Genomic DNA, 16,059 nt, shown 5'->3' with positions numbered 1-16,059 from the left:
AGGCCTTGCCCAGAGCGAACAGCGCTGCTTTGCTGCTTCCCGGCTGCCCAGCACCCACTTACTACGCTTCCGGTCTCTCGGGGACACAGCCTTTGCCTGTTGCCAGTTCATATGGTTTGGCGGGGCACTGCCCATAACCCAGACCTCGACCTGCCACTGAATCCCATCCTCTTGGGCCACAAAGGCTGGCGGTCCAATCAAAGCCAATAAAATGGCATTGAATCCTCCACGCAAGAGACTAGCTCTTCCTTGGGGGGGGCATGAAGGTGTGGGGACCGGGGTCCAGGGCTTCTGCTACAGTCGTGTTGGAGCCAAGAGCTGGGGGCGTGGGAGACACGAGCTCACGTGGAAAAGCCTGGGGAAAGAGATCTGTCAACAGAGGAGGAAACCTGGTCCTGGGCATGTCATCTGAGCCCCAGATGAAGGTGGCTTAAGCCTGTCCTGCCAGACTCTGTGTTGATATGAGCTGCTAAAATCCCTTTTTGCTTAGGTTGGATGCAGCTGGACTTTCTGTCCCTTGCAAGTAAAAGAATCTTGCCTGACAGGGAGGAACCAGCTGTGAGGGTGAGCAAACAAGAGCCTCTGCTGCCCATTCCCAGGTTAAGTGGCTGGCTGGGGGGAGGGGCCAGAGTTGCAGACAGGATAAGGGAGCCTTCTCTGCAACACAGAGACTGCTGGCTGCATCCCAATAACCAGTCTCCTCTCTTCCTTCTTTCCTCCATTCCAGAGCCTAGCGTGTAAGTGGGTGCCTGGAGGTCTGGCTGTCCTCTTACCCAGAGGCTGAGGCTCACTCCCTGGAGGTGAGGGAGCAGATGGAGAGAAGGCGTCTGGGGCACTAGCCACTCCGTGCAGCCACCATAACAAGCCTGCACTGCCTTCTTCCAGACTTTGCTGACATGCCAGGAAAAGAAACATCCTTCTTGGTTAAGCCACTGTTATTTCAGCAGTTCTGTTTCATGCAGCTGAACCCAATCCTAGCAAGGGCTTTTCTTTCAGTTGCTGAGAGGGGACCTCCAGTGAATGTATTCAATCACCGTCTAGGTTAGAAGAGGTTTTTTCATATACAATCATCCCATGGTACCTGTGGGGAATAAATTCTAGGACTTTTCCAGACACTCAAATCTGCAGATGCTATAGTCCTTTATGTAAAATGGTGTTGTCGTATTTGCATATAACCTAGGTATATCCTCTTGTATACTTTAAATCATCTCTAGATTATTTGCAATACCTAATATGAGGTAAAGGCTATGTAATAGTTGCTGGTATGTGGAAAATTCAAGTTTTGACATTTTTCAATCTGAGGTTGGTTGAAGCCACACATGTGGGCCCAGCAGACAGGGCTGATGGTATAAACACATTTTCCTTATATTCCTTTTGGGATACCTATTATTCATGTTAGCAGAAACTATTTGTATTATTGCTTTCTATTTGCATCATCTTTTATAGTGTGTGCATTCACACCTCTAAGACATTTTAGTGCTTTTTTTGTGAGGCAGGTTTAATTAACATCAGCCCTCGAAGGACACAAGCACTTCCCATACACATTTGTATTCTTAGCTCCAAGCACACGGCTGGACACAATCACAGCACATTGCTAAATCTTCTTAGAGGGGCTGCATGGAGTTGAGAAGCTGTGTGACTTGCCCAAGGTCACAGAGTCAACGTAGGGCTGAACTTTGAAAGCAGATCATCTCATACTGAATACAGCCTCTTTAAAAATAACATTAATGTGAATTATGCAGTACCTTCCATCTCAAAATTCTTAAAGTTCCGTCATGGTCTCTAATTAATTTTCCAGTTATAGCTTGGGTTTCTTTTAAAATATTTATTATTAAATACTTAAGCGATGTAGGATCCAACCGCAGTGTCTGCACGCCCGTCTATACGCTTCGCTTCCCCCATTCAGAGCACTGATGCTCCAGGTGACAGAAGGACAGACACTCAGTGCTGGTTTACCCCAGAGCCTAGCTCAGTGCAAGCCCTTTAAGAGCCACTCAGTACAAATGTGCTCAAAGTGCTGAATACAAGAACGAATCCATAAAACACTCTGGGTTCTAGCATCATCCTTCATTTCCTTTCGGTTATTTTCACCATATGTTATACTTCCCTATTTATAAATAAGATGACGTTTGGGGTTTTTTCATTAAAAAATCGTTCACATCCATGAGAAGGACATGTATTAAAAGACATGTATTAGCTCACTGTATGGATACCATGCTTAGCATCAAGAGCTTTTTCTTCCCGTTTTACCGAGGCTACAAAAGGGAAGGTGCCTTGGCTAAGGCTAGAAACAGCAACAAAGCCAAGGCCACACAGTGGGCTCCCCCAGTCCCCGTGACTTTGACTTACCAGCCCCTCTTACCAGTTTATCTGTAAGCCACTTCTCCAAACCTGACAGGTGGACTGTGGAAAGTCTCTTTGGGATCACTTTAAAGAGGCAGAACTGCCTGGACAAGGGACAGTTCCCTGTCATGACCGGCTGCGAAGCCGACCACTTTTAAGTGGCATTGCTTTAGTTTTAGATTTTTGTGCAGCCAGTGGCATTCGCACTGAAGCTGAGCTGAGGGACACTGGGGTGGCCAGGAACACTGAGCCTCTGAATGACCTGGGAGCGCCTTGCCCATCATTCTGTTTATCGCCACTTGTGCAGGGTAGAGACGGCTGGATGCTGCGGTACTGAGTCATGCTTTCTCCCAGAGAAAGAAAGAAGACCCCCCCCCCTCCCAGGGCATCTCATCATTTTATAGGTGGGTGAGCTCCACCTATATGATTCAATATTTACCGATGCCCAAAACAATCATATCCTTTATGTCTATCCAGCTGGCCAACTGTCATCAAACGTAATGACACAAGAGCGAACTGAATCTATTACACTGTCTTCATCCTGCTCTTACTGACACTGTCCCCGCATCGTTTCAGGGGACCTTTTCTCAAACAGTTCAAAGGTCTCCGCAAGAGAGATGAGCGATGCTTAGCCCTGCTTGTAAGAGAAAAATACTGGAGGTAGAGAAGAAAAGGGTTTACTCTGGGTCACATTTCACGTGAGAGTCGATGCTCCATTCACTGAACCCCCATCCCCTCGTCACCTCTATTCACAGTCCTTCCCTGGAAGCAGCAGGGACGTTTCTCAGCCACAGGACATCACCCACCAGGCGTCTGAGTCTGATGAGCATCCTGGCCTCATCCCTCTGGGTGTGCATGTGCCAGCACCCAGGGGCCGGAGCGTGGGACGGAACGGAACACCGAGGGGAGCCTCTTGCATCTGTCAGAGGGGTGGGCTGGGCCACATCTCAAGCCAAGGGCACCCTGTGGCTCACCAAGAAGGAGCAGAAGAAGATGAAGGAGACAAAGTAAACGTAGGCCAGGTCGGTGCCGCAGCGCTCACTCTCGCTCTGCCCTGACGGGGCGGTGGTGTCGGGCTCACAGCCTTTCTCCCCGAGGCACGACAGCATTATCTCCTGCCAGGCCTCGCCCGTGGCGCTCCTGAGCCCAAAAGACAGTGCGGTGAGTAGCGGCAGGTCTGTGTGTCCGAACCTCTCCCTGGCCCCCGTTCCCCAGCCCCTTTGCCCGCCCGAGGCTCCTTTGGTGTCCACTTCACTGCTCCCTAGTGCTTCCACCCTGGGATGGAGAGTGCCAGCGAGGGGGCTCCGGGCTTCTGCCCCCTCACCCACCACTTCTCCAGCCTGTGTTGACAGAGCAGTGGGTCTCTCTCTGACCCCACGTAAGCCTGGCCATCCGTGCTTTCCGCCTTGACATGGAATCTGCTCTGAACCCTTCCCCGCTCCTTCTCCCTCTCGGAGCCCTGGACGACGTGCTAAGGTGCAAACTGACTCGTAAGGCAAAGATGTGGAGGAAACATCCTAAGGTCATCAGAGCAGTTCTGGGGGCCCCACTCCCCACCGGCACCCCAGTGTAGATCATCACGGAAGCAGGGCACGCAGCGCAAAGGGACGACGGGGAATGGGAGGAAGAGGCAGGCTGACTCTGCCTCCCTCTCACAGTTACATATCCAGGTACCTGAAGAGTAGCATCAGGGACCCAAAGAAACTCCGGAAGTTGTTGTGCCGGTTGATGTGACTCTCCTCATCCAACTTTATGTTTCCAAACACCTGGATGAGAAAAACAACAGAAGGACACGAGTATTACTGAGCGGGGGGGATGTGTCCAGCACATGCTAGGAGATGCACGTGCAGGGCTGGCGAATTCACACGCATGCCTCCTCCTGGTGGCCTGGCCCTGACGCAGACAACTCCAACCCAGGATGGCTGGCAGACTCCACATGCTTGGTCTGATACATGGGAAGCGTTCTCTTCTCCAACGAAGCAAAGAGGACGAAGACGAGTGCTTGCAAGGACCACGGAAGGCAAGATCTTTGGAAGTCATTCTGCTTAGATGTCGTTCCTCCCACACCTAATTTGGTTTTTTTATTGCTATGCCACCTCTGCACCATGTACTCACCATGGTCCTTAGCAGGCTGTCAAAGGCATTACGCCGTAATAGGAGGGCACGAGTTACCCTCCTTTCTGTCTCAGCTGGTGATGATGAGAACATGTGTTATTTGTGGGAGATGTGATTTATCCCTTAGGCAGATGGCGCCCTGGAATTTGCAAGCGGTTTAAGTCAGACAGGGGCATCCCTATTTTCCTTGAATATGTTCCCATCCAGATGGTCCCATCTCAGAAGTTTGATGCATCTGTAATCCAGAATCCATGAGGATGAGCACACACCAAGTTCAGACCAAAAGGATGAGGAAAGTCAGGCAAACTGGATGCTTGGAAGAGGAAAAAGAAATTGGGTTTGGGCAGATCTGGTTACAGAGTCAGTTTACTACTCATCTGCTACTGATTGCTGAGCTCAGAATATGGTCACTGTACACATTCAAATGAAAAAAGAGGGACAACCCAGAGATCTCTATCCACAGTGAATGCTGAACTCTCACAGTGCTGCCCAGAGGCAAGGTTGGACCCACGTCTCTTTAGACGGGAAGGGTGCCCTCACCTGCACTTTCCTCCCCATCACGTTTCAGATCTCTGGATCCACTTTCCCAAGTCGATGTTTGATCAACTGAAAGCTTACAGGTCACTGTTCCAGCCTTTTGAGATAATTTTTAGCCTGGATTTAACGTGCTTCAGCTTATCTAATATGTGTTCAATGGAACATGCTTTTCCCCCTAAGAGTGTCTGGAATGTGCAATTGAGGAACAGTCTCTGCTATTTTGCTCTCATAACTCCCACTGACACCTGCTTGGGGAATTTGTTCTCAATGCAGTTTTTCAAAACCTAAATACTACTTGTCTCTCGGGGGAGAATGGGGGTGGCCAGCCTCACAGCCCTGGGAAAGGAGGGAAGGAGGAAGATATGAGGGTTCAGGGCTCCCAATCAGACAAACAGCACTGAAAGAAATCCCACCCAAATGATCCACTCTAGTTCTGGACATGCCAGGTGGAGACTGTCAAACACTCTTGCTCTGTCTCGTGTTCTTACCTCCGCCCTCTTCACCCTCCTAATACAGAACCCAAGATCTATCTGATTCACCGCAAACACACAGCACACAGTGCTTTCCCTCCCCAGAACACTCCTGAAGCCATCATTAGTTGTCCTCATGATTTTCTTACTCTGTCCAGTCATGAGCTTGCTGGAGGGTGCACGGTGATTTGACAAAAGTTAATGTGTGTAATAGTGAAGGAACTCAAAACCAAAAATGTACATTTATTATGAAGGTGGTCTTTAACTTTTTTCATCCTTTTTTAGCTTTTCACCTGGTTCTTGTCATTATCCCATATCTCCTACATCAAAAGGAAAGGCTATGGAAGAGAAGAAAGGTATGCTGAGACCCATCAGAAAAGTTAACGAAAGTATAATGGAAAATATTAAATCCATTTTCACTTGGGATCACAGAACTTTAGAGCTAGAAAGGACCCATAAATCTCTCTCTCCATCTCCTCTACTGCACTGGTGATGCTGCTCAGGCTCAGAGAGGTTCAGCGACTTGATCAAGTTTGCAAAGCTGGTCAGTGGTGGAGCTGAGGCTGAAAGCCTCACCTCCTAATGACCTGTAGCCCCAGGGCTCTTTCCCAAACACAGCAAGTTACTGCTTCCTTCCATCTTTAGATTTCTCTGCAAAGCTCTCTTTTCCAAGAAGCCCTTAAAAGTTCAAAATAACTTTCTTCTCATAGATCCATCCTGTTGCTCTTTATGTCTTTCCGCTGTTTGTCTACTCTCCTCTTGCTTTTCTGTTTGTATGGATCCCTCTGCTTTGTTATGACTATATGAGACACAACCTTTCTTTCTTTCTTTTTTATTTTGTTTTTAAGGCCACACCCATGGCATGTGGAAGTTCCCAGGTTAGGGGTCAAATGGGAGCCGTAGCTGCCGGCCTACACCACAGCCAAAGCAACGCGGGATCCAAGCTGTGTCTATAACCTACACACAGCTCACAGCAATGCCAGATCCTTAACCCCACTGAGCAAGGCCAGGGATTGAACCTGCATCCACATGGATACTAGTTGGATTCGTTTCTGCTGAGCCACAATGGGAACACCCTATATGACACACAACCTTTCTAGTTACAAGCTAGCTGTGTTTTGTGCATGGTGTGGGGTCTCTGGCATGGGCCAGGATGAATATGTCCAGCTAAAGTTAAGTCACCGTGGGAATGCCACCCCTGTCTTGGTGGAATGGAAATAGTGCTCTTATTTTTTGGAAATAAGACTAAAGGCAGTAACACATTACACATCACAGTGATTGTAAATGTCACAATTTCACAACTGAAGAAGTTCCATCTGCCACTAAAGGGTTAAAGAAACATTCATTTGCTTGTTGGCAGGAGGAGAGACAGGGCGGAGCACATGAAGGACAGAGGGAACACAGACTGTGGATCAGACAGAGCTGAGGTTAAATTTCAACTCTCTCAATTACTATCTGAGATCTTGAATGTGTTACAAGTTACTTAGCTATGCTAAGCATCAACAGAGACAACGAGACCCACCAATAAACATTTTCACATCACTCCTGAATATACTGGTTACGTATCTTGTGTGTGGTATATGCGTGGGAGAGAGAGGGAGAAAAAGGGAGGCAGGACTGGATAAGAACTTCTATTTAGCACAGTGTCTGTAACCCTCAGGGATTCCAGCGATGGTAAATAATATTATCATCATTGGTAGTATTACTTACAGGTTAGTATTAGAGATGGTGTTAGTTTATTTTGCTTGAAGATGAAAAGGGGATAAAAACTATTTTAAGCATGGGCAAAAAACAAACAAACAAAACCTCCTTAATCAAGTTTCATTTGGCTGTCCATTTTATTTCTAGAATTGAATATCTTTGAGTCATAAGGGACTTACTAGAAGTCATCAAGCCAATCTTCAGCTTCCAATACACCCCCGACACCATCATTAAAGCTCTACGGAAACATCCTCCATGAAGAAGAACTCATTACTTCTCAACCACGTCTCGCACTTTTTGACACCTGACATTCTATTGTATTTCTGGAGAACAAAAACTCTCCAGTAATGGGATTAGAAGATGAACAAAATTAGGAAATGCAGGTGAGAGGAGTGAAAGGAAGACGTTTCAGAGAAGCTCTGGAAAGGGCTGCTGACACAGCGAGCCTGGGGGATACGTGCAGTGGCTCCAGATGGCAGGCACCATGGAAAAGGCAGCTGGCAGGCCAAAGGAGCCAGACTGCCTGACTGCAGGAGACTGCCACTTGGCTGAGGTCCTATGCTGGGGTTTAGCCTCCATATCTCCAAATCAGAAAGTTAGCTCTTGGAGCCCAGCAGGGAGCCTGTGTAACCAACAAGGCAGGTCCATGGGATGTGCTGCTGATTGTTTACAGTAGGGGTTTACCCACCGCAAAGGACAGTCACCTTTGAAAGATCTCTCAGCCTCTTCTGCTCAATGGGCCTCTGGTTACCTGCATACGTACCCAGGGCAGGAATGTCATCCACTTCTCAATTCCAAAACTGGGAAGGCTGGGATAACCAAGGAGAACTGTCCAGCAAGCTGCATGGTCCTTTGAGAGGAATCAGCTGGAATGTGGCCTTTGGGTTTCCCTAGGAACCCTGAGTTATCCCGAGGAGTGGGTCTTAAGGCATAAATCTCAGCCTGTGTCACTGTTTACAGGGGAACAACCACCTGACCCTTTTTTAGCTCTAGCTCAAATATAGGAGGATCCCGAGATATGGATCATCATGACCTCGCCCTCTCCTTAGTCTCACAAGGGACCCCTCCCACTAAGGAGAAGGGTGTTGAGTCCAGCTGCTTGTGAGGCAGCACCACGATCTGACAACCTCAGAGGAAGCCCCCTATCAGACCACCCCCAGCACCTGGGCTACAATGCACATGTGAATTCCCAAGGTCACATTCCAACAAGATCTTGAAAGCGAGCCTCTGGGCAAAAAGAGGTTCTTTAAAGCACCTTTAATCTTGTGCGCTCAGGTTGGAAAGCCAGAAACAATCTGGGTGACAAGTGTCCCCCTCTGGCGCTTGATGCACCTGCTCACCTGCATCCCGATGATGGCGTAGATGAAGAAAAGCATGGCAATCAGAAGGCAGACGTAGGGGAGGGCCTGGAAGGAACACAGAGACATGACCATGAATTTAGAGAGCAGCAACTCCAGGGTCCACCGCCTACATCACAGGCTGTACAGGAACTCTGCCTCTGAGACTGACGTCAGCACAGGGGTAGGATTCTATTCCTTGGGGATGTTCTATTGTGGGGGTCCATACTTTTGCAGATATCCATGTCCTCTGACAGGTATGTAAGCTGTGGCCTCGGAGAAGCTTGTAATTTCTCCTCTGTTGAGAATACTCCCTGACTCAGAAATGTGTGGACCAAATCTCCAAGGGAGAGCCGGAAAAACTTCCTGGGCTTGGGATTCACCCAGTTCTGCACGCTGAGTATTAATAACCTGGGCAATTGTGATGCCATCTACACAGCAAGCATCTAGCTTTGGCTCCCAAAGCCCTGTATTACCCTTCCCACAGCCTCGCTCAATGACAAGATCATAACTGTAACGCAGCATCTGGAAGCTAAACGAGATGGCTGGGGTCTCCATTGTTGGTCAGTTCCTAGAAGGATCCTTCGAGCGCTGAGAAAACATCCTTTTCCAATGTTTAAGCCTCCTGACCTTTCGTTCTGTGTCACACAAAATTCCAAAGAGCCTTTCAAAATGTGAGCCACCACAAAACCATTCCATGAAGCCACGCGGTGTGAAATTCCATGACTTGCAAGCTCACTGCCACTCTGGGATGACAGCACTTTAATTGTGGGGTTGGAGGGGGTGAGGGGTGGAGATGAGAGGCAGGGAGCTGCCCTTGGCGGCTGGGAGAGGTGGGAGACACAGGGCAGTTGGGCTTGGGGCCAGGGCGAGCACTAGAATTCCATGGGGCTCTTGGCGCTGACGATGGGAGCCCTCCTCCTTTACCTCCCAGGGAGGCTTCCTGGCAGTTAGTGCAACTGTGAGCCTCCACTCTCTCCTGTGTGTGTACAGCACGAATCCCAGGAGAGCAATTGCAGGCTTTCAGACTGCACGAGCTGGGCAGAGCTTACCAACAGAGCTAAGTAAATGAAGAGCCCTGGGAGACTTTTACAACTTGAATGAAGAATAACATTAAAACACAACTGAAAGTTGCTGGGAGGGTCTTCTCTCCAATGGAGTGCTGATTCCCAAGACCTGTGGGAGGAGGGGCTGCATTTCAAGGGGGACTGTGAAGATACCCTCTGCTGAAAGCAGACAGAGCGGGGACAGGTGTCTGGTCCTCCTGTCTCCTGCTACCATTTACTTCCTGCCCTTGTTCTACCTTCTTCATTCTCATGTCTCTAGTCCCTAGACCACCTCTCCCCACCCCCAGCTTTGGGGAGAGGACCAGAGTCCTTCTGATCTCTTCTTGTCATGTTATCAATTCCAACCCAACATAAGTGGAAGAAAAAGAACTGAGGAGGGGTCAGTGGTGGAGAACTGGATGATGCTGAGGGTGGAGGGGGTAGGCAGAAGCAGGGGCAACACTATTTACATGGTGAGACCCTCTGCCATGTGTGTGCAGAGGGGCCCTTGTTAAATCAAGGCCAAGAAAACAACTTCTACCCTGTGTCCCAGGGCTGCTCCAAAAATGAAGCACCCATCCATCACCGGGTCACCTGGAGGCAGAGTCACCTGATGTCACTGTTCTCTCTCTATTCAAGCCAACCATTTGGCCATCAATTTTTGACATGCCTTTCTTTGCCCTTGATACTATACAGTTTTACAGAGAATTGGTGATCATGATAATATGACAGGCTGACACCTTTAGAGACTCCCTAACAACTGTAACTTCTTGGGCAGGCTTCTAAAAAAAAGATTGTAAGAGTATCTTGTGTTTCAAATTCTAAATCCAGATTCACCTGAGACTCAAGTGGTAAATTCTTACTAAGGTGTTTCGATTTCTCCTCTGTCATTTAGCTTTGGAAAAACAGTTTTCATTGAGGTGAGGCCTCTGTGGGAGTTATCACACCACACAATTACTCTAAACACGATAAAAATGTCAAGGTTGCTTGCAGGAACCTAAACATCTTTACAACTGGTCTCACATCTCAAATCCCCGGGGCCTTGATGGAGAGAGAAATCAGTGAGGATGGCGTGGGGCGAACTCCCTTTCAAAGGAAGAGAAACCAAGAATTCACTGACATGCCTTCTTTAGTTCAATCTGTAATTAAAATATAGAAATGATTAAAATCAAGGCAATTCAGAGAATTCATGAGTTCTCATCATAGAGTCAATCCCATCAAATTTATTTTTAAAACACATTCACTGAAAAACTTTTTTTTATAAGAGGAAAACAACAGGCTTTTGAACAACATTGATGCCTCCCAAATCTTAAAACCAAACTAATTATGATATTTGCTAAAGCATGAGGATATTTTTTAAAATTTTAAAAAATTAAAGTATAGTTGATTTACAGTGTTGGACCAATGTGTGCTCTACAGCAAAGTGACCTGGCCAGACATATTTATACCTTCCCTTTCTTAAATTATCTTCCATCATGGTCTATCCCAAGAGACTGGATATAGTTCCCTGTGCTATACAGTAGGACCTCATTGCTTGTCCATTCTAAGTGTAATCGTTTGAATCCACCAATCTCAAACTCCTAGGCCATCCCACTCCCTCCCCCACTGCCTTGGCAACTATAAGTCTGTTCTCCATGTCTGTGAGGCTGTTTCTGTTTGTAGATAGGCTCCTTTGTGCCATATTTTACGTTCCACATATAAGCGATGTTGTATGGTATTTGTCTTTCTCTTTCTGACTTAATTCACTCAGTATGAGAATCTCTAGTTCCAACCATCTTGCTGCAAATGGCATTATTTTGTTCCTTCTATGGCTGCGTAACATTCCATTGTATATATGTGGCACATCTTAATCCATTCATCTGTCGTTGGACATTTAGTGCTGCTATGAACATACGGGTGCATGGATCTTTTTGAATTTTAGTTTTGTCTGGATATATACCCAGGAGTGGGATTGCTGGATCATATGGTAACTCTATATTTAGTTTTCTTCGGAACCTCCATACTGTTTTCCATTTGTGAAGATACTTAAATATGTCTGGAAAACTTCTTTAACTGGAAGTCTCTGCCATTAAAGTAGATCTCAGGTATCAATTTTTAACTTGTATCTATGACATATCACCTCTGCACAGCCCCATGAGACCATTCAAAAGCAGCTCACCATATCAACCTTGCCCAGACATCATATTAATTTGTAGGACACAGAGGTGACCATTAGCATGCTATATATTCTGTGATTCAGGAAATAGACATGAATGATGACATGGGTAGGTCTGGTGTGACTCCTCTTGGTAGAAAACACAGCTCCAGGAGTGCTTTGAAGAACTGTGCTATGCAATAAAAGCCACAGATGAACCCCTGAAAATGCAGAGGATGTGTAACTTCAGGTGGCTGGCTCTGTCTGTGGCCGGGATTGCTCAGGGCATTTTGGAATAACCTAGGAGGGAGCCCACTGCACAAAACAAGCCCCCTGCCTTGGTGGTCAGAGAAGATAAGTGAGTTACAAGTTGAGGTGTTTTTCTAGAATGAGATTTTAGCTCATCAGTCATAAGCTGACGGCTGCCTGGTTGAGCTGTGCTGTAACTACGAACAGCTATGTCCTTTGAATGTTTCTGATGACACCCATTCCCAGAGGTGAGTGAACTTATGAAATGATGCCACACCACCTGTGTGCTGTCTGATACAACAGGACCACCTCAACCCTCAGAGAGAAGGGGCCGGAGCCGCCTACCTTAAAGGACTGTACAAAGGTCCACAGTAAAATCCGGATGGTGTAGCCCTGACGCAGGAGCTTGATGAGGCGGGCAGCTCGGAAGAGCTTCAGAAAGCTCATGTTGAAGCCACTGGTGTTCACCAGCTGGTGGACCAAAAGGAAACATATAATTAGTGACATTACGGTCATTTAGAAAATCTAAGCACTAGTATTTGTGAATTTATCCCACATTCAGCTCAAAAATTAAACATGGATTCTGTCTTTCAGTTTGAAGCCCATCTCCAGCTTATGGGCCAGTGAGGCTGGACCATCTCTCGGAGCCTCCGCAGGCCTGCCCTCTATTGCCAGGTAAGAAGGTCTGAGGTATCCCAGGAGGGTGCCCTGCGCACAACTGATAAAACTGGCCGCCCCGGTCTTCTATGAGTGGTCCTAACTCTGCACTCCAGTGCTAGCAGGCAGACCTAATAACCCCCCTAGCACGTGATGGTCCCCCAGTATTCAGAGTTGTGATGAGCTCTCCGAGTCTGCTTTAGGATGAATCATTTCAGGGAAACAGTTCAGGTCTAACACCTTTGAGAATGAAGACCTGTGCCTTTTCTGTATCTGCCAAAGAATCCAGCAGAACACCGAACGCTCGGTCTCTCCTGGGGGCCGTTATCTCACTGATCCCATTAGATGGCTGCTGTCTGAGTCTGGCAAAGGGGACCAAGCCTCCCATGAGACTCAGTGCCATCCAATGTTCCTCTTTTACTGCAAAAGCTCGGGAGTGAGGAAGTGAATAGGGGGCTGAAGACTTGGTTGAAGGAGCTAAAGATGGATTGAATGTACAGAGCCAATCCCAAACCCCCAGTTCATTCTGTGGAGGACTTTTTCAAATGCGACTCCAGGGCCAAGCTTAAGGAGAAGAATCTAGGAACCATTCACCTTGCTGTCTGTCAGAATAATTTCTGTGATGCTCCCGATCACGGTGATGAAGTCGAAGATATTCCAGGTGTCTCGGAAATAGTTCTGCCAAGTGAATTCAGTCAGGAGCACATCGGGAAAAGGAAAAAGGACAAGAAAACAGGGAAAAAATGGAGACAAGGCAACTTTCTTTATACGACCTTGTCCCTTGGAATTAAAACTTGTCAATTCAAGTACAAGTGCATCCTAACTTTGGCTTTAGTTCCTTATTTCTTCTTTTTTTTTCTTTTGTCTTTTGTTGTTGTTGCTATTTCTCGGGCCGCTCCCGCAGCATATGGAGGTTCCCAGGCTAGGGGTCCAATCGGAGCTGTAGCCACATGCCTACGCCAGAGCCACAGCAACGCGGGATCCGAGCCGCGTCTGCAACCTACACCACAGCTCACGGCAACGCCGGATCCTTAACCCACTGAGCAAGGGCAGGGACCGAACCCGCAACCTCATAGTTCCTAGTCGGATTCGTTAACCACTGCGCCACGACGGGAACTCCTCCTAGTTCCTTATTTCTAACCAGAAATGCAATTTCTCCTTCACTAATTTAAGAATTTCTTGAGAGTTCCCATCGTGGCACAGCACTAACGAATCCGACTAGGAACCATGAGGTTTCAGGTTCGATCCCTGGCCTCGCTCAGTGGGTCAAGGATCCGGTGTTGCCGTGAGCTGTGGTGTAGGTCGCAGACACAGTTTGGACCTGGTGTTGCTGTGGCTATGGCGTAGGCCTGCAGCTATAGCTCCAATTAGACCCCTAGCCTGGGAACCTCCATATGCCACAGGTGTGGCCGTAAAAAGACATGATTAAAAAAAAAAAAAAAAAAAAGAATTTCTCACTTGAGAAGTAGTTTCATCACTATTTGGAGACCTGTTTTTGAAGCTGTCACTAAAAAGCTCCATAAAAAACATGTAAGATTTTTAATGTAATATTACATTAAAAACATGTAAGAAAGAAATTTGTGGTCACCCACATTCTGAAGTCTGAAAAAGAAAGATCATCACTGTCAGCTACGAGATAATATAATGATTTACGGTATTACTCTGAGGTTTTCTGTAACTTTTGAATTATTTATATAGCATCATATAACCCCATAAATATACAGTTCTGACTTTCAACTGACCGTGAACGCCACAGAAGATGTCCTACGTAACTAGAGATCAAAGATGCGCTGAAAGTCTCTTCCTAGCCTTTCCCATGAAACCTTTTCAAGTCAACCTTGGATGGGCATGAGGATGAACAAGCTCATCTTTCCTCTGGTTCTCTGCCCCGTTACACCTGTCCAGGAGGTGTAACTAAATGAGCCACCAGGAAGCAATAATAAAATTTGAGGGTTGAAGGAGACGAAGTGGCAAAGGACCTGGATGATGCGCCAAAGAGATAATGTCCCAATTAACAGAGAGAGTGGGCTCTGCTCCCATCTCCAGGATTCAGGTGAACACAGACCTTGGCTATATCCCATAGAGGAAACCAAACACCTGTGTTTCCAAACACAGGACCCACGTGGGTAGCACCTTGCGTAAGAGCCCCTCAGAGCACTGCAGAAGTAACTTTCTCCATCCCCACAGCTGGCATTAGCGACTCTTTACTACACATGCCAGATTCTGGTCCAGGCCCTTCCTTGGCATTCTTTCAGTTCATTGATTCCTCGCATGGATGCTATAAATAGGCAGTGATAAACACCTCATGTTCATAAAACACTCAGTGGCAGGGCTGGCAGAAGAGTGGGGAGAGAGATGCAATAGGGAAATGGAGCGGAGGGAGGAGGGATGTGTACGAGCCCTCACGAGGGACTAGATGCCTTAGGTCTCCTCCATGGTTGGACACACACACACAGTATCTAAGGCTATAACGCAGCTATGGTGACCCTCCTTTTATTAACGGGAAAACTGAGCCTTAGAGAAGTCGGTCTAATTCCAAAGTCACAGGCACCTGCCAGGCACGTAGAGAAATGAGACACACAGCCTCACAAACTCACTTCTGTGAAGGACACTGACTCCTTCCGGAGTGAGGCCAAGTTGAGCCTCCGTTCCTCAATTCTTAGGGCTGCCCTATTTCCAGCCTGGGATGAACTTCCTAATTCTTGGATAGGTCCCCATATGAGAGCTAGGATAGGAATACGAATCTAGGTCTTGGAGGACAAGCCCTGGATTCCAGTTGAGGCTGCTTTACGACACAGTATGGCAGACAAGTAGATTATGCTGGGCAAAGTACGGGCTCCCAAGTCAGAAAGACCAGGATCCAAACACTGGCTCTGCCATTTAGTAATCTCATGCAAACTACAAACCTTCCAGAGCACCAGCTCATCCATAAAAGAAGAAAACTGTAATGCCCATCTAATAGAGCTATTTGGAAGCTAAAATAAATAGTACGTGAAGCATTTGGTACTTAGTAAACACCAATGTATGTTAATTCTCTCCCACTTTTTCCTTCTTTCTTCCTTTTTTATTCCCATTCCACATTCAAATTCTACTGCTTTTATTGTGTAGTCTTCAAAAACCAACAATTTTTCTGAGTTATATTTTCTCATTTAAAATAACAACAGGAGTTCCCTTGTGGCACAGGGGGTTGAGGAGCTGGGGTTGTCACTACAGAGGCTTAGGTTGCTGCTGTGGTGCAAGTTCAATCCCTGGCCCAGGAACTTCCACCTGCCATGTGTATAGCTGATAAAATAAATAAATAAAATAACAACAACAACAATAATAGTATCTGCCATGCCATGCATTTCAGAGTCCTCAAAACGATCTGACAAAACAGTATTTATTAGGCTATTCTGAAAATCTACAATACTATATCAATGAAAAGACTTATCTAAGACTAGTGGTACCTTTCATAGTGTGAAAACTTCTGG

The 16,059-nt window shown here is 47.0% G+C and overlaps 1 protein-coding gene across 1 annotated transcript in view; it reads right to left on the bottom strand.

The window, feature by feature from the left end:
- Positions 1 to 16,059, bottom strand: part of CACNA1E (calcium voltage-gated channel subunit alpha1 E) — a 312,718-nt gene that overhangs the window by 29,167 nt on the left and 267,492 nt on the right. The window contains exons 32-36 of the mRNA XM_047754407.1: positions 13,184 to 13,267; positions 12,278 to 12,403; positions 8,507 to 8,572; positions 4,018 to 4,109; positions 3,318 to 3,483 (exon numbers count right to left, since the gene is read on the bottom strand). Coding sequence (XP_047610363.1) covers positions 3,318 to 3,483; positions 4,018 to 4,109; positions 8,507 to 8,572; positions 12,278 to 12,403; positions 13,184 to 13,267 — 534 coding nt within the window. The remainder of the gene's footprint in view (positions 1 to 3,317; positions 3,484 to 4,017; positions 4,110 to 8,506; positions 8,573 to 12,277; positions 12,404 to 13,183; positions 13,268 to 16,059) is intronic.

The sequence above is a fragment of the Phacochoerus africanus genome, chromosome 11 (assembly GCF_016906955.1).
Source record: "Phacochoerus africanus isolate WHEZ1 chromosome 11, ROS_Pafr_v1, whole genome shotgun sequence".
Lineage (NCBI taxonomy): Eukaryota > Metazoa > Chordata > Mammalia > Artiodactyla > Suidae > Phacochoerus > Phacochoerus africanus.
Note: the sequence above shows the minus strand (reverse complement) of the source record. Positions and strands in the feature narration are given on the sequence as shown.